This window comes from Cervus canadensis, chromosome 1, assembly GCF_019320065.1.
Source record: "Cervus canadensis isolate Bull #8, Minnesota chromosome 1, ASM1932006v1, whole genome shotgun sequence".
Classification (NCBI taxonomy): Eukaryota; Metazoa; Chordata; class Mammalia; order Artiodactyla; family Cervidae; genus Cervus; species Cervus canadensis.
This window is the reverse complement of record NC_057386.1, coordinates 15,592,633-15,617,414: the sequence shown is the minus strand read 5'-3', so window position 1 is coordinate 15,617,414 and position 24,782 is coordinate 15,592,633. Positions and strand designations below refer to the sequence as shown.

General features: G+C 38.6%; 1 protein-coding gene, 1 non-coding gene and 1 pseudogene across 7 annotated transcripts in view; 2 read left to right on the top strand and 1 right to left on the bottom strand.

Moving 5' to 3' along the window:
• TLK2 (tousled like kinase 2) overlaps positions 1 to 24,782 on the top strand; it is a 122,429-nt gene that overhangs the window by 86,172 nt on the left and 11,475 nt on the right. For all 6 annotated transcript variants that reach the window (XM_043465531.1, XM_043465496.1, XM_043465522.1 and 3 more), the window contains 7 exons: positions 4,463 to 4,615; positions 8,049 to 8,115; positions 9,140 to 9,237; positions 10,830 to 10,911; positions 15,181 to 15,272; positions 20,118 to 20,207; positions 23,792 to 23,961. In XM_043465531.1, coding sequence (XP_043321466.1) covers positions 4,463 to 4,615; positions 8,049 to 8,115; positions 9,140 to 9,237; positions 10,830 to 10,911; positions 15,181 to 15,272; positions 20,118 to 20,207; positions 23,792 to 23,961 — 752 coding nt within the window. The remainder of the gene's footprint in view (positions 1 to 4,462; positions 4,616 to 8,048; positions 8,116 to 9,139; positions 9,238 to 10,829; positions 10,912 to 15,180; positions 15,273 to 20,117; positions 20,208 to 23,791; positions 23,962 to 24,782) is intronic.
• Positions 11,829 to 11,913, bottom strand: LOC122424773 (annotated as a pseudogene).
• LOC122425650 lies at positions 19,247 to 19,369 on the top strand. The gene has a single exon (XR_006264944.1). It is a non-coding gene; the product is annotated as a small nucleolar RNA SNORA26 (small nucleolar RNA).

The following is a 24,782-nucleotide window of genomic DNA, read 5'->3' as shown; positions in this document are numbered from 1 at the left end:
ACATAAAGCAAGATCCTCTATGACCCACCTCCTAGAGTAATGGAAATAAAAACAAAAGTAAACAAGTGGGACCTCATTAAACTTAAGAGCTTTTGCACAGCAAAGAAAACTATAAGCTGGGTAAAAAGACAACCCTCAGAATGGGAGAAAATAATTTAGCAAATGAAACAAATGACAAAGGATTAATTTCCAAAATATACAAACAGCTCATACCACTCAAAGCCAGAAAAACAAACAACCCAATCAAAAAGCAGAAGAGACACCTAAACAGACTTTTCTCCAAAGAATACATACAGATGGCTAACAAACACATGAAAAGATTCTCAACATCACTCATTTGAGAAATGCAAATCAAAACTACAATGAGATATCACCTCACACTGGTCAGAAAGGCTACAAACAAAAAATAATCCAAAAGTCTACAAACAATAAATGCTGGAGAGGGTATGGAGAAAAGGGAACATTCTTGCACTGTTAGTGGGAATATAAATTGATACAGCCACTATGGGAGACGGTATGAAGATTCCTTAATAAACTAGGAATAAAACCACCACATGATCCAGCAATCCCACTCCTAGGCATATACCCTGAGGAAACCGAAATTGAAAAAGACACATGTATCCCATTGTTCATTGCAGCACTGTTTACAATAGCTAGAATACAGAAGCAACCTAGATGTCCATCAATAGATGAATGGGTAAAGAAGTTGTGGTACATATTCACAATAGAATATTGCTCAGCCATAAAAAGGAATGCCTTTGAGTCAGTTCTGATGAGGTGGATGAACCTAGAACCTATTATACAGAGTGAAGGAAGTCAGAAAGAGAGAGAGAAATACCGTATGCTAACACATATATATAGAATGTAGAAAAATGGTACTGAAGAGTTTATGTACAGGGCAGCAGTGGAGAAACAGAGAATAGACTTACAGACATGGGGAGAGGGGAGGAGAGGGTGAGATGAATGGAGAGAGTAACGTGGAAACTTACATCACAATGTGTGAAATAGATAGCCAATGGGAATTTGCTGTATGGCTCAGGAAAGTCAAACAGGGGCTCTGTATCAATCCAGAGGGGTGGGATGGGGCAGGAGATGGGCAAGAAGTTCAAAACGGAGGGATGTATGTACTTACGGCTGATTTCATGTTGAGGTTTGACAGAAAACAGTGAAACTCTGTGAAGCAATTATCCTTCAATAAAAAAAAAAAAAACACTGTCATATGTGTTGGAGATATAAGGGTTAATAAGACACAGTTCTTGCTCTAAGAGAAGTTACAGTTTGACATAATCAGACTTTATATTCCCAAAATAAACCTAAGTGAAATGTCACTAATAGACTACTTTAGATGACTTTTATAAGTATAAATGACTAAACAGTTTCAACAACATCAAGAATTAATGTAGCAATCCATATTACATACAACAGTTGATCTTTGGTATATCAATTTTCATGTCCAATCAAGCTCTCTTATTCTCAGAATGTACAGTTGAAGATGGTCCCATGGTGTTTTGGCACCAGAGTACCTTTTGTTTATGATTTGTATATAATGACTGTGAGGCTCCTTTCTTTGTGAATTTGGAAATCAAATGTGTAGATTCTCCCTGAAAACAATAGGAAATAAGTTTTATTTACATTTAATAAGGGTAATTGTTAAAATAACCTTCCAAAGCAGCTAGTCTCCAGTAGATAAAATGTTGTGGTACTCTCTGGTACACTATGGATTATAATTAAACTCTATATTGTATGGTTACCTTCAGAGAGTTCAGAGTGCTTTGAACTCATGGCCCCTGAAGGGTTGGAAATGAGCTTAAAGATACTTTACCAATTTTTTTGACTGGGAAACTCATATTCAGAGAAGATACATGTTTTCCTCAAGGACATTCATTGAGTGAGAAGGAAGATTGTGATTTTACCTAAGGATTCTGTGTCTAATCCAGAATTCTTTCAAGCCATGAATTATTCATAAACATATATTTTTGGAGGGAAAGTCATATCTCTAATAATTAAAAGATTTTTTTACACAAGCAGACAATGCTTGAATTAAAATTTCTACTGTCCCATTAGATGTCCATCAACAGACGAATGGGTAAGAAAGCTGTGGTACGTATACACAATGGAATATTCGGTTCAGTTCAGTTCAGTTCAGTCGCTCAGTCGTGTCTGACTCTGCGACCCCATGAATCGCAGCACGCCAGGCCTCCCTGTCCATCACCAACTCCCGGAGTTTACTCAAACTTATGCCCATCGAGTCGGTGATGCCATCCAGCCATCTCATCCTCTGTCGTCCCCTTCTCTTCCTGCCCCCAATCCCTCCCAGCATCAGGGTCTTTTCCAATGAGTCAGCTCTTCGCATGAGGTGGCCAAAGTATCGGAGTTTCAGCTTCAGCATCAGTCCTTTCAATGAACACCCAGGACTGACCTCCTTTAGGATGGACTGGTAATGGAATATTACTCAGCCATTAAAAAGAATGCATTTGAATCAGTTCTAATGAGGTGGATGAAACTGGAGCCTATCATACAGAGTGAAGTAAGCCAGAAAGAAAAACACCAATACAGTATACTAACACACATATATGGAATTTAGAAAGATGTTAATGATAACCCTATATGCAAGACAGCAAAAGAGACACAGATGTATAGAACAGTCTTTTGGACTCTGTGGGAAAAGGCGAAGGTGGGATGATCTGAGAGAATAGCCTTGAAACATGTATCTTATCATATGTGAAACAGATCGCCAGTCCAGGTTGGATGCATGAGACAAGTGCTCAGGGCTGGAGCACTGGGATGACCCAGAGGGATGGGATGGGGAGGGAGGTGGGAGGGGGGTTCAGGATGGGGAACACATGTGAACCCATGGCTGATTCATATCAATGTATGGCAAAGACCACTACAATATTGTAAAGTAATTAGCCTCCAACTAAAATACATAAATTTTAAAATAAATAAATAAATTGACATCTAATCTTTAAGTCAGCTTATCTTGAAGCCAAGAAAATGGTATTATCAAAAGAATGGATATTTCTTTGCAGTACTCTGATTAAGTTAACCTTGCTTACTTACAGTGTTGCCCTTTTAGATGTGGCAGCATAAGTTGTATTATGGGGGTCTGCTTTGGGGTATAGTCTTGTTTTTCTGGTTGCCGTTCTTTTAAGAAAGATATCCTGAATCTGGAAATAGTGTAGAAACTGACAGATAGCGTCGAGAGAAGAGGGTCAAGTAGACTTCATTTGAGAATACAGGTTTAAGAAATTAGATTCTGTTGTTCTGCAAAAGTTAAATTTGGGTCAAGAAAAGGAAATGGGGCGATAAAAGCATGGTAGCAAAAGAAGAGGACAGGAGCCAGCATCTGACTGTCAACTATGATGAGTGATTTAAAGATTTTAGTCTGTTAAGTGGTTAATCTCAAGTCTTGGTATGCTTTTTTATACCTGGTCTGTAAGCCTTAGTATCTGTCAGGCAGCGAGATTCATGAGAGAAAGTGGAGTACTTACATTGATATTTGTATTGACTTTTAGTTTATAAGCTGCTAAGTCACTTCAGTCGTGTCCGACTCTGCGACCCCACAGACGGCAGCCCACCAGGCTCCCCCGTCCCTGGGATTCTCCAGGCAAGAACACTGGAGTGGGTTGCCATTTCCTTCTCCAAGTTTATAAGCTAGTTTATTTTAAAAAATTAGATAGACATTTTTAGGAAATGGTGTTAAATATCCTGAGTCTTTTGTATGTCTTTTATTAATTCATTTTGTGTACTATTTCCTGAGGAGTTTTTACTTGTTGAAAGGCTTCTTTTTGCTTTCTCTAAATGTTCATCCTTGTTCTTAAAAAACTTAGTCTGAAAAAAAAAAAAAAAAAACTTAGTCTGGGTTTCTACCATATTAGTGTTTGGGAATGACTTGGGAGTGGTAATGGCTCTCTTGATTAGAATAAATGATAGATTCAGAAGGAAAACATTTCTTACTTTAACATTCCTCAAATTTGGTATCTTTTTAGATAGATTTTGAAGAAACTATAATCCAATTAAAAAATAAAAAGGCACTTGGAATCCTTTTTTTTTTTTTTTAACATAAACAGTTATTTAGTGGGTTCATTACCAGGATTTGTTTTCTTAACTATTAAAAAGGAATAAGAAAAAAAAAAAGCAGTCAAGAAAAAAAAGCAATAAAAGTTTTTCCTTTTGAGTTGGAAAATTAGGTCACAATAGAAATTTGATAGTTTCTTCCTGCCCGCTTTTCTGCTCTGAGAATTATTGTAATTAGTATATTAAAATACAGATTCATTACCAAAAACAGCTCTTATCACCAGATACTTGGTTTTTCAAACCTGAAGTTAAAATCAAATCTCTACTTAGGTTTATTTTTCTGAAGTCTGTCGAATATGCAGGTGACAAGAATATTTATGTTTATTCCTTAGCCACGTTCAAACAGTTTTGACCTTCCTCTGTGCAACATCTTTTGTATCTCTAGGCAACAGGAAAGGATAAATTCACAGAGGGAAGAGATAGAAAGACAACGAAAAATGTTAGCAAAGCGGAAACCTCCTGCCATGGGACAGGCCCCTCCAGCAACCAATGAGCAGAAACAGCGGAAAAGCAAGACCAACGGAGCTGAGAATGAAACGTATGTTCTTTATTAATGCAAACTGAGATACCGTATTCTCCCCTGAGATACAAACCTCCTGTTGAGTGCCACTGGAAGAAGTGATAAATTGTGGAGATTTCTAGAGCTTAATCTTTCTTTTTAGTTACATTAATAGAATTGCTCAATTCATATAAAAGTTGTACACAATTAACTCATTTTCTTAGTCCTAATTTTATATGAGAAGTTTCAAATGAGAGGGAGAAAAAAATGTCATTTAACTTGATGTCATGATTTTTGGCCACTTTTAAAACAAATGTGATGTCATTAGGTATTCAAATGATGTAATTGCTTATGTGTGCTTCCAGGTTGTGGTATGTTGGTATCACCTTAAGGGAATTATCTGGCTCTATTTCAGACTGAAGAAGGCACAAGTGAAGAATGCTATTTAGTAGTCTGAAGAACACTAGTTACCACTCACAAATTTAGATGTAACCTAAGAAAAAATAGGTATTATTTTAGGAAAAGAACATTTTTCCAGTAAGCCAAATCTTGACATTCCCAGTTGTTGTTTATTTATTTATTTATTTATTTCTGTTCTGGGAACCTAAGGAAAACACCAGTATCTTCAGTTGCAGTGTAGTCATCTTTTTCACTGCTAGTCAACAAGTATTCCGTAGTTACCATGAATAGGAGCAGTAGAATATTCAGAGTACAGATGCCTTGTTTCTTCACTCTCGCCCCATATCAAATTTCCCTAATTGACTCTTGAATTCTTGACCACTAAGAGAATCTTCCGCTAGGACAGGCAGCAGCACACTTTTTCTCCATTGGGCCAGATAGTAAACACTTCAGGCTTGCGCACTAGAGAGTCTCTGTTGCCACTCCTCAACTCTACTGTTATAGCTTGAAAGCATTCATAGGCAGCACGTAAGTGAATGGGTGTGGCTATCTCCAGAACAGATTACGAGCTGACTGGCTCACAGGTTGTAGTTTGCCAAGTAGGCAGGACTGCTGAACAGTTAGAATTGGCATGGGAAATAAAACCAGCAAATTACTTACCTATTTAAAAAATTTCTTATTCATGCTCATCACCGCTGTCTTTAAGAGACTTTCCAATTAAAAGGGAAGAAGAGATCTATAAATGTGTAGAAAATCTCTACAGAATTGATGGTAGCCATAAAGTCAGTTTCTGAATTAGATGTTTGAATATTTGAAATATAAAACATATTTTTCCTAGAAACATTCATTGGTATTATAATCAGTATTTCCCTAGTGGCCACATTGGTTTTTCAAGGGAAAGAGAAATTTTTTAAAGCTGTCATTGTGGGGTTAATGGTAGCTACAAATGAGAGCTAATGATACCATGTAATTTATTGACTAATATGTCTTTTGCCTTTAGTGTTTTCTTGTTAGTTCACAAAAACATATTAACCCATAATCCACTTCAAGTGTAAAAATACTTGGTACCATAGTTAAAAGTGCATGACATCCCAGAAATGTATCTTTCTTCATTCCAGTGAGAAAGCTGGTTTAACACCAGCCCTCACCCAATACATACCTGATACCTTGGGGAGGCTTTTCCTTGACATTCATTTAGTAAGTCTGTGTTAAATGCTTATTATAGGTTCGGCCCTGTTCTGGACACCAGGGTGCAGAGCTGAAGGAGACAGCCCAGCCTTAGGACTCACAGTTTATTTAGGGAAAATGGACAGATGAATAAACTAATAGTTACTTTAAGTGTCGTGATAAAGGTATGCACAGTGATTAAGTTTGGAAAACGTCTTCACTTCACATATTTTAAAACTAGATTCTAAGCAATACCCCTTTCAAAAAGTCCAAGTGGGAGACTTTCCTGCTGAACCAGTGACTAAGACTCCATGCTCCCAATGCAGGGGACCCGCCCGGGTTTGATCCCTGATCAGGGAACTAGATCCCACATGCTACAACTAAGACTTCTCATGCAAGAACTAAAGATCCCAAATGCTGCAACTAAGACCTGAAGCAGCCAAAAAAAAAAAAAAAAGTCCAAGTAGGAACCCAGTTTTGAAGAATTCTTTAGGCAAAAGTTGTACACATTACTCTGATTATTGTCTTCTTTCATAACTCCTACATTTATTTTGTGAAGGAACTCTCTTTCCAATATTACTTGAAAATTGTTTCATGCCAATGAATAAAACCATTGGTTTAGAAGTAGTAAAGTGGGCACAGGTTTTTTTTTTTTTTTTTGCCATTGAATAATAATTAGAATTCGGTCTAAGCTAGTAGAGTGTAAGTAAGCAGTTGCCATCTGGAGTCCTGAGTAAAATCCAAGCTGGAAGGCCTTTGGTCTAGTCTTTAATAATTAAAGCATCCGTGGCTCATTCCCTTGGCCAGAAGCCAAAAATATTCCTCTTGTGTTGGAATGGATTTTATTATCCTTTCCTGATACTTAATGTGTTTCAGGTAGAAAGAATTGTAAGCTATGATTTTTTTCATTTCTCCCTTTTTTACTGGTATGATATGGGATAATAGATGTGAGTATTTCTGCAACTATGAAAAGAGAGGTGTGTGAACCCTAATGGGAGTATTTCTTGCTATTTTTATCTTTTTTTAGTCAGACCTCAGCAACTTTATTTTGTAGCTCTTCCTGGTTGATAGGATAGCTGTTTCTTCTTTCTCCTGCTATTTAGAATATATCTAAACAGTGACATCTAAAACTTTGAAGTATATGTGTGTGCTTCTAGAATGTGAAGAGGGTGAAGATGGAGGAGTAAGCTATCACTTCTTACATGCTCATTCTTGAGATATGAGGATGCGATCAGGGTAGGTAGAACATGAAATGATTGCCCATGAAGTCAGCCCTTTGAGAACTGTGTTGAGTAGTATTTCACAAAGTATAGATTCCTTTCACATTCTCATTGTAACAGTAACAACAGCTTTTTTAGATGGGTGTCATTGCTTGCTGTATTTTTAGGAAATTGAGGTTAAAGTTGCTTGCCCAAGGTCACATGGTCAGAATTGTGAACCCTAGTCCTCAGACTCCAGATCCTGGACTCTGTCCTCTAGGTTCTTCTCCTTGTATCAAAGTCCAAGAATTACCAAAAATAACCAAATATGTTGGCTTATTAATATCCCCCTTAAAAAACTTGTAGACATATAATTTGGCTACCTCTTCCAATGGGTTTTATCTGAATAAGGTATATGACCAAACTAATTTCATAAGTAATGTAAAAATAGAGGTCATTTTATTTTTCTCTCTCTTTTTTTTTTTTTTTTGATAAAGTAGACTTCCAGCTTTGAAGTCCTTTGTTCACATCACATCTGATAAATCACAGAAGTTTTCTCTTGTCAAGGAACTGCGAGATAATCTATCTTTTGGTCATTTTAACTAAGTTAAAATGGATATACTGTATAGTATTCTTTGGCATTTCTCTTTAAATAGGCACATTATGATTTCAAATAATTTACTGAAATTTCTGTCATTATTTTCCAGGTTAACATTAGCAGAATACCATGAACAAGAAGAAATCTTCAAACTCAGATTAGGTCATCTTAAAAAGGTAAGTATAATGAGAAAATGTGTGAAGAAATGCAATTTTTAGTTTACATTTGGTGTTGAAGTTGTTTGGGCATTTGGGCAGATGACAGCTTCACATACCTGTGGAAATCATCAGTAGTTACTTTGTGTCGCACCTGTGTTCTAATGGTGGCGGTCGTGTCTTCTTTTCAACTTGCAAGTCAGCTCCATGCCCCCAATAAGAGTGCCTTTTCCACCAATGATATACCGATACTTCATTCTGTATACCTCATAGGGCCCCACAAGTGATTATCTTTTTAGTAAAAAATAATATAAAGTAAGAGCAGATGGTTCTGAAATTGAAGTTATTGTGATGTTGTAAATCACACAGCAGCTCTTATCTCTTACCTAACTGGCTAAGAAAAGAAGGTGGTGCACCAACCATATTGTAACACAAAGGCACCCACATAGGATTTGTTCTTGACAGTGTTCACAGAGTTATCTTGGATGTAGGTCACTCGTCTCTTAAATTCAGCAGCATGTGCTTTTTGGTGGGTGCTGCTTATCAGGAAGATGATCAATAAGTATTTAATAGATTCCTCTTAAGATGTGCTTGTCATCTCTCCCTGCCCTTCTCAGATCTTGTTAAATTAGTGGAATTTAAAAGCACTAAGTAGAATTGCAGTTATAGAACAGAACCAGTTAGAGAACCTGATTTGTGTTTTTTAAAAAAAGAAGAAAAGATTGCATGCCTGTATGTATACATACAAAACATTTCTGGAAACTTACACAAGGAACTTAACAGTGGTTGTATCTGGGGAGTGGCCATGGAGAGGGCGGAAGCTTTTCACTTTTCCTGCTGTTCTTCTCTGTATGGTTTGAGTTTTATTTATTATTTTGCTGTAGGATCATTTTTATGATTAAAATTCCAGTTCTTAAAAAAATCTTTTTCAATGCAAAACATCTCAGCTTTTCATAAGAAGGATGTCTGCTTTTGTTTTTGAAATGAGAGTCTAAAAAGGTAAAGTTTCCTGTGTTCTAAACTGTTTCTTTCCTTTTCACTTTAGGAGGAAGCAGAGATCCAGGCAGAGCTGGAAAGGCTAGAAAGGGTTAGAAATCTACATATCAGGGAACTAAAAAGGATACATAATGAAGATAATTCACAGTAAGCAACTTGGGGGTATGTTGGGTTGGAGATTACTGAATACTTTCTGACATGAATTGTCCAGAATGATATTTTTGCTTATTGCAAATTTGGTACACCATTCCATGGTGTATTTAAGTCTGTTGTAGGTGTAATAATACATTTTATGAACAAAATTATGATTTGCACTGGTTTAAATACATATAAATATATTAGGTTTATATATTAAGTATATATTTATACATACAGCAATCTTACGCACAGAGAGGTCATTAAAGCAATGTAACTTTGCAGTCGCAAATGGTTTAGATAGATTGTGTACTCAGATTTACCCTCCTAGCCTTACTGAAGAGGGAAGCATTAGGGTGACAGTGGGGTGGTGTGGAAAGACTGTTGGGTTGAAAATGACACTCAGTTTCTGAATGACCTTTATAGGTCATTAAAGTGTTGAGATTTTTAAGAAAGACTCAAGTTCAATACATTAATTGTAGATAAATGCTCATCTTTGTAAGCCATTTAAGGAATTAAAACTGTGAAAAGTAGATTGTAAGTGGCAAGTGGCTTCTAACCATAATCCTTTTATTCCCCCCACATTCTTCTAATTCTGAAACATGGAGGTTTTGGCGTAGCTACAGCTTGTATATTTTTGTTTGGCCAGAGTGAGCCATGGACTTGGCTTTCTGTAAGTGGCAGCAGCAGTAGCTACCATTACTGTGCACCTCTGTGTTAGGCAGAGTGCTGAGCGCCCCTGGGTTCTGTCAGTTAATTGTCACAGTAGCCCATTGCAGTAGGTCATCTTCAATACATAGATCTGGAAAGTGGCTTAGAGAAGTTAAGTTAGCTTGTCTAGTGTGACCAAACAAAGAGTTGAGATGTGGCTCTGACTCCACAGTGAGACCCCATGCAGTGATGTCACCTCTCTCCACAGGCGTGCCACTGTCTCAAAATCAAAATAAAGTACTTTCAGGATTTATTAGTAGGGCTGATGAGGAACTAGGTAGAAGCACCTAAAAGTTATTTTTGCCAGAATCTCTCATTTCTTTATCTTATTGCTAGAAAATGATACAAGATGGAATCCTATATGGGGAAAACAGTTATATCATGAAGACGTAAAGAGAGAAAATGAATGCACGTAGAACATGTGACTCACTTTATAATGAGATCTGTTTTTAAGGCCATGTAAACTGTCTTGGGATTTTGTTGTATGTTTCTGAATGGAGGGGATGTGTGGTTCTTGAGTGGTTTGTAGGCCCCCGGTAGCACAGTTTGGAAATCCCTGGTCCAGTGTACAGCCCTGCACCCCCCTGCTTTATGGCAGGACAGAAAGAGAGGGAAGTCAACAAGGGTCACTAGTCTAATTGTGGCTGTGCTGCGGCTGGCACCTGGCTCTCATGACTCCACAGCTAATGTTGTTCATCATAGTTACGCCATCTCTTTGAACCATAGAGTTTTTCCTATGCTCAGAATTAGCTATATTGTGATGATTGCCAAACTGTTAGCAGCATCTGTAATTGTATGTATAACACGTCAGACATTCTGGAATTTTCACAAACATGGAAAATTGTGTAGTCCTTGACCTCAGGATGATGTTGTTTTATATTCTGTTTCCACAGATTTAAAGATCATCCAACGCTAAATGACAGATATTTGTTGTTACATCTTTTGGGTAGAGGAGGTTTCAGTGAAGTTTACAAGGTAAGTATGAGGAACTGGGTATAGAGATTGAGAGTTAAGTTATTGGTTATTACAAACTTAGAAAACATTTAAAATAGTGATAGAATTGTGACTGATATTTACTGGCCAAAATTCCAAACTGTTAAGAACCTGTGTATCGAAATGATCCCTTGGAGAAGGAGATGGCAACCCACTCCAATATTCTTGCCTGGGAAATCCCAAGGACAGAAGAGCCTGGTGGGCTATGTTCCACGCGGTCGCAAAAGAGTCAGACACAACTTAGAGTCTAAACAACAACAATCTTTGGGAGAACTGCTTCTAGTAAACTTGTGACTAAGCAGGAGTCAATATTTTACCCTGTTTATCAAATTTGAAGAGTAATTACAGATTTAAAAAAAACATATAGAGAAAACAGCATCATTTCTGGATAATGGAATAGTGGTGATTTTTATTCTAGTTTTGTGCTTTCTGCCTCATCTGTATTTGTTAGAGATGAGTGCTATTTTTATTCTAATAAGATTTATATCTATATATATATATAGATATATAGATGTTTAAAATAGATGTACTAAAAAGTTAATTCTTTGAAAACCTGGTTTTTGCTTTTAAAGTGTTGGCATCTTCCACGTCAGAATGTTTAGTAACACTGGTTTTGCTGAAGGATTGTCCTGGCTTAGAGTGCTTCAGTTGGCCCAGTGAAGTCCAGGCTACTGTGCCCCCCAATTGGTTTTCCGTGAATGAGAAACTCTGCCTGTTTTAAATACAGCTGTAGATATATAATACGCTCACCAGCCACAGCCTCCTTAAATTTCTGTTTCTGGAACCTGGCATTTAAATGCCCAATTAGTTTATTAATTGGTCTTTACTGCATGACCCTAGTAATTCTGTCTTTTCTAAGTTGTAGCCTATACTGTTAATGATTTATGTTATGCCCATATGAATTTTTAGGGAAAAGTTTTCAATTAGCAATAATCGCGCCTCGGATAAACCTCATTGGCTACGATACTGCCACTGCGCAAAGCTCCATATGAATTTTTATATAGAAAATCTTTTGATTAAAATACTTCTTATTTCAGATAAAAACATTAGTTTTTCTTTTTTTCTCTTTTCTAATGTTAATTTTTTATTGTGGTGATGTATACATGACACCTACCATTTTAACCATTTTTAAGTATATAATTCAGTGGCATTATGTATACAGTTGTGAAAGTATCATCACTTGCCATTTCCAGAATTATGATAATATTTCTAGTGTACTGCTGGGTTTAATTTTTTAGTATTTTGCTCATATTTTTATTCTGTGATCATAAGTGGTATTGGCTTACAGTTGTTTTTTATGTGCAGGCAGCATTGTCTAGCTTTGATGTCATAGTTATTCCAGAAGGAGTTGTGAAATTTCTTTTTTCCCATGTTCTGGAATGCTTTGCATTACATGTTGGCTATGTGGAAGTTGTTAGTGCTAAATCATAAAATCAGCTGTGTAGTTGTCATTTTAGAGGAAAATAGCCTTTTCAGTTTCTTCTACAAATATTGACCTATTCAGACTTTCTTCCCATTCTTTTTTTTTTTTAGTATATGTGCTGCCGAAGCGAGCTTTCTTCCCGTTCTTAAGTCAGTTTTGATAATTCATTTTTCCTGGAGAATCATCCTGTTTCATCTTGATTGCCATACTTTATAAGTTATTTCTCTTTTGAAATGTTTATTTTTGTATCTCGTGATTAATAGGCCAGAGGTTGGTTAGTGTTTTTTTTTTTCCCTCTGGAAATTAACTTTTTATTTTTGTTAATCAGATCTACTATTTGATTTGTTTTGTTTTCATTGACTTTTGCTTTCAAATCTTCCTTCTGTTTAGTTTTCATTCTTGAGTCATATACTTAGTTTATTATTGGGATAATTTAAAAATTGTGATAAAAAACACATAGCATAAAAATTACTAATTTAACCTTTTTTAAGTGTTCAGTTGTTGCTGTTCAGTCACTCAGTCATGTCCAACTCTTTGTGACCCCATGGATTGCAGCATGCCAGGCTTCCTTTTCCTTCACTATCTGTGGGAGTTTGCTCAAACTCATATCCATTGAGTTGATGATGCCATCCAACCATCTCATCTTTCGTTGTCCTCTTCTGCCTTCAGTCTTTTCCAGCATCAGGGTCTTTTCCAATGAGTCAGCTCTTTGCATCAGGTGGCCAAAGTATTGGAGCTTCAGCATCAGTCCTTCCAGTGAATATTCAGTGTTGATTTCCTTTAGGATTGACTAGTTTTGATTCCTTGCTGTCCATGGGGTCCTCAAGAGTCTTCTCAGTTCAGTAGTGTTAGATATATTCATGTTGTTCTGAAACAGATCTTCAGAACTTTTTCATCTTGCAGAACAGGAGCTGTATGCACTAATCGGCAGCTGTCCTTTTCCTTCTCTCTCCAGCTGCCTGTAACCACAATTCTACTTTATATTTTTATTAATTTGATTATTTTTCCGTAGCTCATGTGAGGAATCACACAGTGTTTGTCTTTTTGTGACTGGTTTGTTTCATTTACCATAATGTTCTCAAAGTTTATCCATGTTGAAGCATGTGACAAGATTTTCTCCTTTTTAAACTTGGATAACCCTGAGATTGTATATATATACTTCATTTTCTTTATCCATTCATCTGTCAGCTGACATTGGCGTTGCTTCCTTCTCTTACCTGTTGTGAATAGAGCTGCTTTGAGTGCACATGTGCAGATATCTCTTTGCGATCTTGCTTTCAGTTCTTCTGGCTGTATACCCAGAAGTGGGACTATTTCTTTTTTAAAATCATCAAAATTGGTTCTTGGTGCTTCACTTGTTAGTGATTTCTTCATATTTTTTCCTATTCTTCAAACATTTTAACACTTCTGAAATCTAAATGCTAATTACAACAATATGTACATTAATGTATTCTTTTGCTGTTTTCCATATAGCCCTTCTTAGATCATTGATGAATCACAGTGTTTTCAACTCAGAAATAGGTTTTGATAATAGGAAAAAAATGACACTTGTAGTTCATTAGTGCTCTTACAAATTAGATGATATTTACTCTGGCTTTTAATGGCTTGATATGGTTCTCTCCTATAAAGTCATGATGGATACATGCATACAGGGGGACTTTAGATTCTGTAAGAAAAATAGAGTTGAAAAGTTTGCATTTCTGTGAAATAAGATATTCTATTTGAATTGAATGGTTTTTGTATTTTAAAAATACTGGTTTAAATTTGGTATATATTAGAAGTTTCTTTTATAATCAGGCCTCTCTTGTATCCTGTGCTTTCCTAGAGGTAGCTTGTCTTTTAAAAGATCTGTAGAACAGTAATCACCACTCTTCATGGCCTCTGTAACCTCTGCCTATTGTCTTTATCTGTTCATAAATTTGTGGAAACTGGCAGATAGGTGGTAATAACATTGGAACTGAAACAGTAAGTTTTTAATTTGGACTTTAAAGCCAAATTCATTCTAAAAAAGTTCCTCAAAAAAGTGTATTGGGGAAATCTGTTGTAAAATGCTACTTACTTTTTCAAATTGTGATGTACACCAGGCAACCTTGAAAATCTGTTACCTTTTTTTACCCCACAATCTAGCACCACTGAGCTGATCTGGAACTTGGGCCACCAGTGGTGGCCTTTGGGGAAAGCATGTCCCTTTTTTTGGATGGTGCTGAATAAGTGACTAGCTTCTGACATTGTTGAGATCCAAAATTACTTAGTTATCCAGTATGTAGGGGTGCAACTAAACGAACTTAGCAAAGAGGTGTGCCCTGTTTCTTAAGGAAGCAGACAGTCTATGTCCCTAGCGTTTCAAAAGTGGCAGGACCTCTGAACCTAAAACTGCTCTAAAAATAAAACCTATTAAAAAATATTTACAAAAAGGAAAAAAAAAGTGGCAGGACTTACTGTTGAAGAATGTCAAGTCCCAGAACCAGCTGAGGGACAAGAGCCAAGAGGGGAGAAAGGTCCCAAATATGGTAGATGATATCCAGAAAGAGAGTTGTTTAGAAGTGACTGTTGAGGCATGGACTGTCTTTCTGTTTGTGGCATATGCTAGGTTTTATTTTCTAAACCCCTTGGTGCCAGTGTGTCTGGAGACTTCTCGATTGTCTCATAACAAGTTTCAAGAAAGATGATTACAACTCTGAAGGAAGTGTGCTGTCCACTGCTCTTGTTATTTAATAATGCATTTTGGACTTTTGAGTATGTTAGTCTGTTAAGCAGAAGTTTCTGGTCAGTTACCTGTAATTCTTGTTAGCATTATCCACAATATAATTTATTCCTTTTCTTTATAGGCATTTGATCTAACAGAACAAAGATACGTAGCTGTGAAAATTCACCAGTTAAATAAAAACTGGAGAGATGAGAAAAAGGAGAATTACCACAAGTAAGTGATACTAGAGTATCTGATTTTTCAAAATTTAGTAATAATAGCTGTAGTTTGAGCACTGTTTTAAGAGCTTTACATGCATTGCTGTTGTTTCATTTAATCCTCATAACTGCCCTTGGAGGGTAAATAAATCTTCCATCTTACTGATAAGGAAATTGATACTTACAGAATTGAGTAACAGCTAAGAAATGGCTGAGCCTGTATTTAAATCCAGACTTCCCTTAATCCAGGCCCATGTGTTTAACCCTCCCCTTCCATTGTGCATCTAAAAGTAGCTATAATAAACAAGTCAAGCGTCATAAATTACTGTTGCTTGTCTGTAGAAAATGTGAGAGTGTTCTGTAGTGGTCTAGACATCCTAGGGAGCATGAGGTGGGGCTTTTTTGCTGCTTTAGTCATCTCATCACAGAGGAGACCATGCAGCACCTGCTGCCCCTCAGTATTTGGTCCTTAATGCTGTACCCTCCTCCCCCATCACAAGCTTCCCGTCTCAGAGTTCTTGTCTTCAGTTTCCCACTTGCTGTGCTCGCCCCCTTCTAGATGCCATCGTGGCAGCCCTCATCGGTACTTGGGGTGCAGGGTGGGAGGGTGACTCTTTAGAATGAACAGTTTTTACATGTGCAGGTGTGAATGTCTTTCTTTCACTAACGTCAGGCCTTGCCTGTTTCTGCCCTGAGCTTCAGAACATTGAAGTTACAGCTCACTTGCTTTGGAGGCCACTCAGACTTTGCTGTTAGGATCTCCCCTGGCCATAATATTGTTTCCTTTTTGTAGGAACAAGTACTGTGTTAGACATATCCTACCCCTAAAAGGAGAGACAGCCCCTTTTGACATAAAGCAGTCTACCTCCCTTCTATAAAAGCACTTTTGTTTTCTCTTATAAATAGTACTCTGGAGGAAAAAAGGCAGTGGACTTCGAAGAGCCTCTTAGGTGGCTTCTAAATCTCAGTGGAAAAATAAAACATTTCTACATCATTAACCCATTCTTGAGGCTTAGAGCAAGGCGACTCCTGCCTTATGGCTACTGTTCATTAGGGACCCAGGAACTCTCGCTGCTCTGTGCAGGCTGGCAGTGGTGCTCAGCGCTGGAGGAGAGAAGGTCCTGTGGCGTGAGGAGCGAGAGCGCTTAGCAGAGGTGGAAAAAGGATGCCGTGTGCTCTGTGCGTGGCACTCTGCCTGTGTCTGTGTGTGTCAGGCGGCTGCAGTCCAGATGCTTCTGAGGAGCAGTTACATTATTACAAGTACATTCTAGGCACTCGACAGGCAGGGACAAATGACATGCGGCTGCAATTGCCAGGGAGCACTTAAGACACCCACGTGTTCTGACCAGTTAGGAAAATGGTGAGAAATGTCCGCATCATATTGAGACTCAAAGAGGACCTGAGGGTATAGGAACAGTACCTGCATCCCTTTCATAGTGTCCTTCGGCTATCCTCGGAGCCTGTTCTGCAGCTGTGTGCGCCGCCGACTCTAAACCAGCTGACTCTACAAGGAATGGGCCTTGGTGAACCTTGAGGAGATAGTTCCTCTGCAGAGATTTATACAGACTTTGCCTCGTCTTTGTGTCCAGCGTTCAGGCTGAGTTTAAAGAGAACTCAGGGGCCGAAGACTGTGGTGACTGCCCATGGGGGTTGTGCTCACCGTAGCCTTTTGAAGCAGTGAGGGATAGACACCAGGACCTCCTTGATGCACTCGGCAAGCTGTTTGAGTCCTGGTGGGTGTGGATGGGGTCTCCTTTCCCATTTGTCTGCCAGATGGAGTCACAGAGCAAGTGAAGGGGGTAGTCTCGTGTCTGAGTTCTTAGAGGTTCAGCTCCAGCTCACAGTGCTGCCTTCCTATTCTTTGCTTCCTCACCACGGCAGGAGTCACGACTCCTGAGCACCTTCTGTGGAGCCATCTGGGCAGGAGCCATTTCCCAGTTGATAGACACACTGGTGGAGGGGCGGGTGGTGCAAATATTTTGTGACCTCCATTCATCCTTGTGGGAAAATTCTTAACAGCACTTCTACCTTTCTTGGAAAGATTTTGCTTGCTAAGTGATAATAAATCATACAGAGGAATTTTAGGCTATAAGTAATAGTGAATTAGCAATATGGCATTAACCCCCTTGAACTGAAATTAAGGAGACATATCAGGCACTGAACAGATTTTAGAGAGTGCTTCAAAAATTCAGTGTGAAACTGAAAAGGAGTACATTTCAGTGTTGTGGTCACATTATAAAATATGAAAATCCTACTGTTACCTGCATATAGTAAGATCTTCTGCTTGCTTTTTCCTTCATGGGGATGACTTCCCAGCCCCATCTGGAATCAGAACATGTATTTGGGTGAAAAAGAAAGAAAAATTCAAAGAAAATGAAAGGCTGTTGTATTGTTTATTTTTGAGTTCTATTTTGCACCCCCGTTCCTCTCCTTTCTCTGCAAAGTGATAGAAGTAAGCTGACTGTTTTACTTTTGCGTTATTAAGCATTAATAGGCATTACTTGATTTCTTTAACCTCTCAAAATAGATATTAAGAAATTTATGGTAGGAAAAATTTCATATAAAGCTATCCACAGCAATAACTGTATCTGTACTCTTGTATGATACTCTTTTCTAATTTTCTAGGATATAATTACTGAAAGTCTAAATATATATCTACTTATAAGACAGTAGAAGACTAAGTGGATCAGTTTCTTACTTGTTTCCTTATTTATAGGGCATTAGTCCCTTGGATGTTTAGTCGAAATTTGAACATATGAAGGATGTAAGAATATAAGGAGAACCTCTGCCTTGCCTGGTGAACTGTAGCAAATGGCCTTAGAGCCCGACGTGATGTTGAGGGGGTTCTTTTCGTGACACACAGAAAGTTTCCTTAGTTGGCAAGGACTTGTGACACTCTTTAATTTATAATTTTTTCTTCCTTTATTTTCCTCAGTTTTTTATAACCTCCATGGAGAAATTGGTCTCTACTTTGAAATGCACAAAATCATAAAGTTAAAAGGGCAGAGAACGATAGATTTCTAGTGTGTGAGAATAAGAAATGACTTAACAGTAATCTGTTTAGATCATAGGTTTCTGAACTTGTTTTTTTAGAAACAGTACCACCTTTATTTTACCAAATGAAATGAGCAATTACATGATTTGTTTTTTTTTTTTTTTTGGTACATGCTGTGAGGCATGTGGGATCTTAGTTCCCCACCAGGGATCAAACCTGCTTACCCTCCATTGGAAGCGTGGTGCTGCTCCGACTCAGTGCTGACAAGTTTGTTTTTTTTTTTTTCAGAAAGACATAAAGATACTGATGAGGACTTCCCTGGTGGTCCAGTGGTTAGGAATCTGCCTGCTAATGCAGGGGACATGGGTTTGATCCCTGGTCCTGGAAGATTCCACATGCCGCAGGGCAGCTAATAAGCCTGTGCATCAAAACTACTAAACCCACGTTCTAGAGTCCATGTTCTGCAACAAGAGAAGCCACCGCAACTAGAGAGTAGCCCCCACTCACCACAGCTAGAGAGAGCCTGTGCACAGCAACAAAGACTCAGTGCAGCCAAAAATTCTTTAAAAATTAAAAAAAAAAATGCTGATGAAATAAAGCATCAGAAGAAGCAAAACTGCCCAAAATGGCCACTTGAAAAATAAACCTAATCAAACAGCGTTTTCTTTGGGGAAGAACATTTAATCACTTTTAGATTCCTATTCTTCCCCTCCCTCTTCCCCTAGTTGTTCCTCAGTTTTTCTTTGATTGAGTACTTTATATATCTTTGACATGCTAGAATACATTTCAGAAAACATTACTTTTGGGGGACTTTATTTTATCATACTATGGAATGTTTTAATTTTTTGACTCTTAGAACAAAATGCCCCAAACTAAATGGTGCTAGATTACTTAAAATATAATATCCTAAAATATATATATAATAATATCCTATTACTCTTATTAAGTAAGAACCACATTTTATTCTTTAAAATTCAGTATATGCACCCTTTCCAGTGCCCCTTTAAGGCTGACGCAGTGCCATAAGAGGCTAACACAGGAGGGTAAAGAAAGTCTCCATAAAACCCAGAGAAGAGATTTTTAGAACTCTTCTCTGGATCCTGTCTGGAGTCACAACTGAACCGGAAGATTTTAAGTCTTAGCACTTACTAGTATGTGTGTAGTTAATACCAAAGTCATTAAATTTAAACTTGACTGTCAATAAATAAATAAATAAATAAATAAAATTCAGTATATGAATACATCAGATTATATAGTACATTTTTCTTCCTGTCTTACTAAAGAAAAAAAACATATGTATGAAAAAAATCTCTTATTCTAAGAAAACTAAGGTTCCCATAGTTTCAAACTTTTTATCAAATTAGCATTTTCTTAGAAAGTAATGCTAATAGTCCTTTAAATTCTTTTTTGTAAAGGGGATTGAAAAACAAATCCAGTGCATTTGTAATTGCCTTGTTTTACCAGCGGTCCTTTTACTCAGTGAGTTTGCATGCCAAAATTGATCCCTGTGATGGAACCCCAGGGTATAAACATTTGTAGACAGAAAGTATCAGCTTCAGAGAAAAGAAAAAAAAGTGCTGTCTTTATCATTTTTAAACCTCTGCTGTTTGGGTATCAATATAAAAGAGGTAAGGTTATCACAGAATGAACTTGCAAAGGATAAAAGTTAGTGCCTGCTGTTTTTCCAACAGCTTGGCAGAGACCTGTGGAGAAAACAGGGTGAAGAAAGACTAGAGGACTAAATGGACTTGAATGGAGTGAATGTGCAGGAACAGTGGAGAAGTGTGAGAGTAAATTAGGAGGATCCTGGAAAAGTTCCGAAAGACAGGCCAAAATACAAAATGTTAATTTCCTTTTTGTTCACAGGCATGCATGTAGGGAATACCGGATTCACAAAGAACTGGATCATCCCAGAATAGTTAAGCTGTATGATTACTTTTCACTGGACACTGACTCGTAAGTACTATACTGTTTCTAGCTTAGCAGAGAATATTATTTTCTTGCAGCGTGATGACTCATGGAATGGAATTTAAATCTGGGTCCAGAAAATACTGCCTGAGGGGGCCAAATGTATTTTTGGGCAAATGATTGTATTTGAATTCAGATTGGGGCCAGCAAGACATACATTTCTTGGCCACAGGATGGGTGCAGTTGTGTGCTGGTCAGTGTTTAACAACCAGCATGGAGGAGAGAGGCATAGGGCTGATGTGTACTGTTTGCCAGTTTCTGTGGAACAATACTCTGAACATGTCCAGTTTTTTTAAAAGAGGGGGGCAGCTTTGTTGAGATAGGTTTATATAACATACGGTTCACTCATTTAAAAGTACACAGTATTCATAGGTATATTTCGGCCATGACTAGTCAGTTTTTGAACATTTTCTCTGCCTCAGAAAGAAATCCTGTACCTTATTCTATCATCTCCCTTTTCCTCCACTCCACTCCTGCTATAAGCAACCACCTATCTGCTTTTTGTGTCTATAGATCAGCTATTCTGGGACTTTCATAGGATGGATCAGGTAGTGTGTAAACTTTTGTGGCTGGCTTCTGTCACTTAGCATGGTGTTCTTTTAAGGTTCTTCTTGTGTCATTTATCAGTACTTCTTTCTGTTTTATGACTAAATATATTCTACTGTCTGGAAATACTACCTTTTGTTTATCCATTTATCCTACCAATGGCTTAAAAACTAGCTCACAGGATTTCTGAGAATTTAACTCTCAGCTCTCAAAAACTGGTACAAATTGGTGCTGGCATACCACAGACAAGCAACAGTCAAGTGAGGCTGATGAACACTGATGGGCCTTTCGAAGTTCTAGCAGTATGACTTCATCATAGAATTAGAATGAAATGTGGCCGAGCCTAATGCTACATCTGAAAATATAGGTTGGTTCAGAGGCTTATAGGGATTTCAGTCCAGCCTTCTCACTTTGTAGGTGGCGAGTTGAGGACCAGAGAAGTTACATGACTTGTCTGAGATCTTTAATAATCGTAGGCATTATTGTATTTCATTACTTGGTATAGGTAAGCTCTCGGTCTCTTGGTTTATCCAGGAGTTTAGAAATAGTTCAGCATTTGGAAACATCTCTGTTGGAGTCTGAACTGAATCAGGAAAGCATGCTTAGGCCTGGCCCGCAGGGGTTTCCTTCCACCTCCCAGAGTGTTCGGCCTCTTCCAGATGGCAGCTGTCTCAGAGCTTGCTGTGCGAGAGCCCATCCACATTTAGAAATGGCCCCAGAGGGAGACCATAATCCCCTCTGGAAGCATCCACTCAGGGATTTCCCCCTTCCAGTCAAGTGCAGTCAGCACAGTGCTGTGTGTGGTGTTGAGTGGGATTCAGAAAAACAGTGAGTTAAAAAGCAGGTTTCCACAGGGTGGCTTTATTGTTTTGCTTTCAACAAGTTCCTTGAATACTAGGAAAGGCACACATACCCCCCAGATATAAGCACAAAAGCCATTTCAAAAGGAAGCGCAGTGACTTGGGTTCCCTGCTGTTCCGAGCTGCGTATGCTTAACTGACCTGAGACGCTGGGTTGACTTTGCGCCACTCTCGCGCTGTTTACTTTGTCCTTCCTGTTGTGTATGGTGAATTTTTCCCCAAAATAAGTCAAATCATTGTTTTAGAAAGTTTTCCGAGAGTTGAGTATTAAAAATGAGATTTTATTTTCAGCTTGCATTGGGTCCAAAATAAATTCACTAAGCCTGAGAGTCTATGCCTCAGATTTCAGTATATCAGATCAGAGAAATCTATACATTTTAGGCCTGTTTTCTCAAATGGGATGCTAGCATGTTGAGACATGCTATGTTTTGTAAGAAGCATGAGCTGTTGGTCAGTTTGGGGGTCCCTTGGGACTGTGTGTGTGTCCACATTTTGTTGCTTTGCTGCCTGAAGGTCTTCAGTGGCCCACAGGCCCTGAGTGTGAGTCCTGCGTCTGTTTGATCCATTGTAGGCTGTTAGATCCATTGTTTGGCCCTTGTAGGCTGTGTTCACCAGCCTCCTTTGTCAGTGTTCAGTGGGATTCATTCAGTGGAGAGACAGAAGTGGTGGTGGGTGGAGACTCCTCCCCCGATGGTCCCAGGTTCCCTTGGTGACCCTGGTTCTGATTGCACCATCTCCACCCTCTGGCCTTAGGGTGGCCAGACTTCCTGCTCTAGATGATTTCTAGGGTGCTCACTGGCCACTTTGTCTTCTCAGCTCTTCCGTCATCTGTGTGATCAGTTCTCTGAATTAAAGCCTCTCCGTTTTAAATACTCCAGTAATTTTCATTTCCCAGCAAGACCCTGAGTGATTTAGCCACATTGTCACAGCTTAGAATAGTTTAAAAGGTATTCCTCTCTCAGGAAGCCTTACTTCAGTTTATGACTGCCTTGGAAGACAGACACATGACCCTTCATACCATGAATGCTGTGTAGTTTTAGATTTGGATCTGTGTGACATACTGGTATAAGTGAAAGAAAAAACTCATACTATATAATGATACATTTGTTAGAACTACAGATACTGTCCTTTAAAAAGCTCTTTTATACCTTGTGTATTTAGCAAACAAAAATCATAGTATGTGCAGTCTGCTAGGAGCAGTAGTATTCAGTCAGCCTTGGGGACCTGGGCAAACCCTCAATTCTTCTTTACTGTCAGCACCCAGGGTGATATAAAATGTTTGCAGTGAGGATTGTGGATTTGATCATAACGTACTTGTTTAGAAATGGAGCATCCTGTGGATTGTAGAGTAAGTGTCTAGTTTAAATATATGACAGTTCCTGTCAGTATTCCTAAAGTCTGATTCAAGAAGCAGTGTGCCCTGGGTGAACTTTAGCAGAGCAGGTTCCAACATGAAGGGTGCAGACATTCTTCACTAAGAGAGTTGGCAGTTTACTTCCTGTAAACTGCTAATACTGAATAAAGAATGCTGCTGCTGCTAAGTCGCTTCAGTTGTGTCCAACTCTGTGTGACCCCATAGACGGCAGCCCACCAGGCTCTGCCGTCCCTGGGATTCTCCAGGCAAGAATACTGGAGTGGGTTGCCATTTCCTTCTCCAATGCATGAAAGTGGAAAGTGAAAGTGAAGTCGCTCAGTTGTGTCCGACTTTTCGTGACCCCATGGGCTGCAGCCTACCAGGCTCCTCCGTCCCTGGGATTTTCCAGGCAAGAGTACTGGAGTGGGTTGCCATTGCCTTGTCCGGAATAAAGAATAGAAGAGTATTTTAAAGAGCAAAGAAGAAGGAAGTGAGAAGCTATCTACCTCAGTGGTCCACAACCTTTTTGGATCCAGGGACCGATCGTGTATGTGGAAGACAATTTTTCCACAGACAGGGCAGGGGGTGGGGGCAGTCATTACATCTCAAATGACTTTGGGATGATTCAAGCACATTACATTTATTATGCACTTTATTTCTATTTTTATCACAGCAGCTCCACCTCAGATCAGCATTAGATCCCAGAGGTTGGGGACCCCTGAATTACCTGATGGTTTCACTGGGGCTTGTTTAGTTAGACTTAATCTGCTTGCTTTTATCCCACGATCAAGTGTTGGTTTATTTGTCTTTAGGTTTTGTACAGTACTAGAATACTGTGAGGGAAATGATCTGGACTTCTACCTGAAACAGCACAAATTAATGTCGGAGAAAGAAGCCCGATCCATTATCATGCAGATTGTGAATGCTTTAAAGTACTTAAATGAAATAAAACCTCCTATCATACACTATGACCTCAAACCAGGTATGTCTAATTTTTAGGAGACAGTATTGGTGGTATTTCTTTGGTCTTATAAGTAACTTTCAATTTTATAAAGTTAGGGAATTTGGCGGGGGCCAAAAAGGCCTAATAAAATCTGACTCTAAATTGCCTGGGTAGGTGTGGGAATAAGAGAGTCCTGGCCACACAGCACGGGATTTAGGAGGTTGGGTTGTATTCAGTGCTCTGGAGAAACAATGCCCTTGTCTTTAGAGCCAGGGCAGTTCATGATGTCAGTCCAGTTAAGAAAGAACTGCTCTGGCAAGCTTGGTTTTGTTTTTCCCATTACTCACACTAGACAGCAATCCTTCTACCCCAAGTCTCTTTGATAAGTGCCCTCACATTAGCAAATTATTTTCCACGTATGCCCCCCATTTCATTAAATTCTGAGCAGTTTTCCATCTTTTTGTATGGTTACTATCTAACTTTGATTGTTGTTGGCAGGGGAGAGAACGGTTTGGCTTCTGTCTGTTGTCATCCTCAGCTCTTGCTGAGAAGCCTGCCTGTGTGCTCTTTAGATAGCTCTATCCTGCTGAGCTTAGGTGTTGGGAAGAGCCCCCTTTACCTCCTGGTGGGGACAGTTAACTTTGCCATCCTCTTCTAATAGCTACATATTAAATCTCACTATTCTTTAATGACTAAAGTGAAAGTGAAAGTCAGTTGTGTCTGACTCTTTTGCGACCCCATGGACTATACAGTCCATGGAATTCTTCAGGCCAGAATACTGGAGGGGGTAGCCTTTCCCTTCTCCAGGGGATCTTCCCAACTCAGGAATCGAACGCAGGTCTCCCTTATTGCAGGTAGAT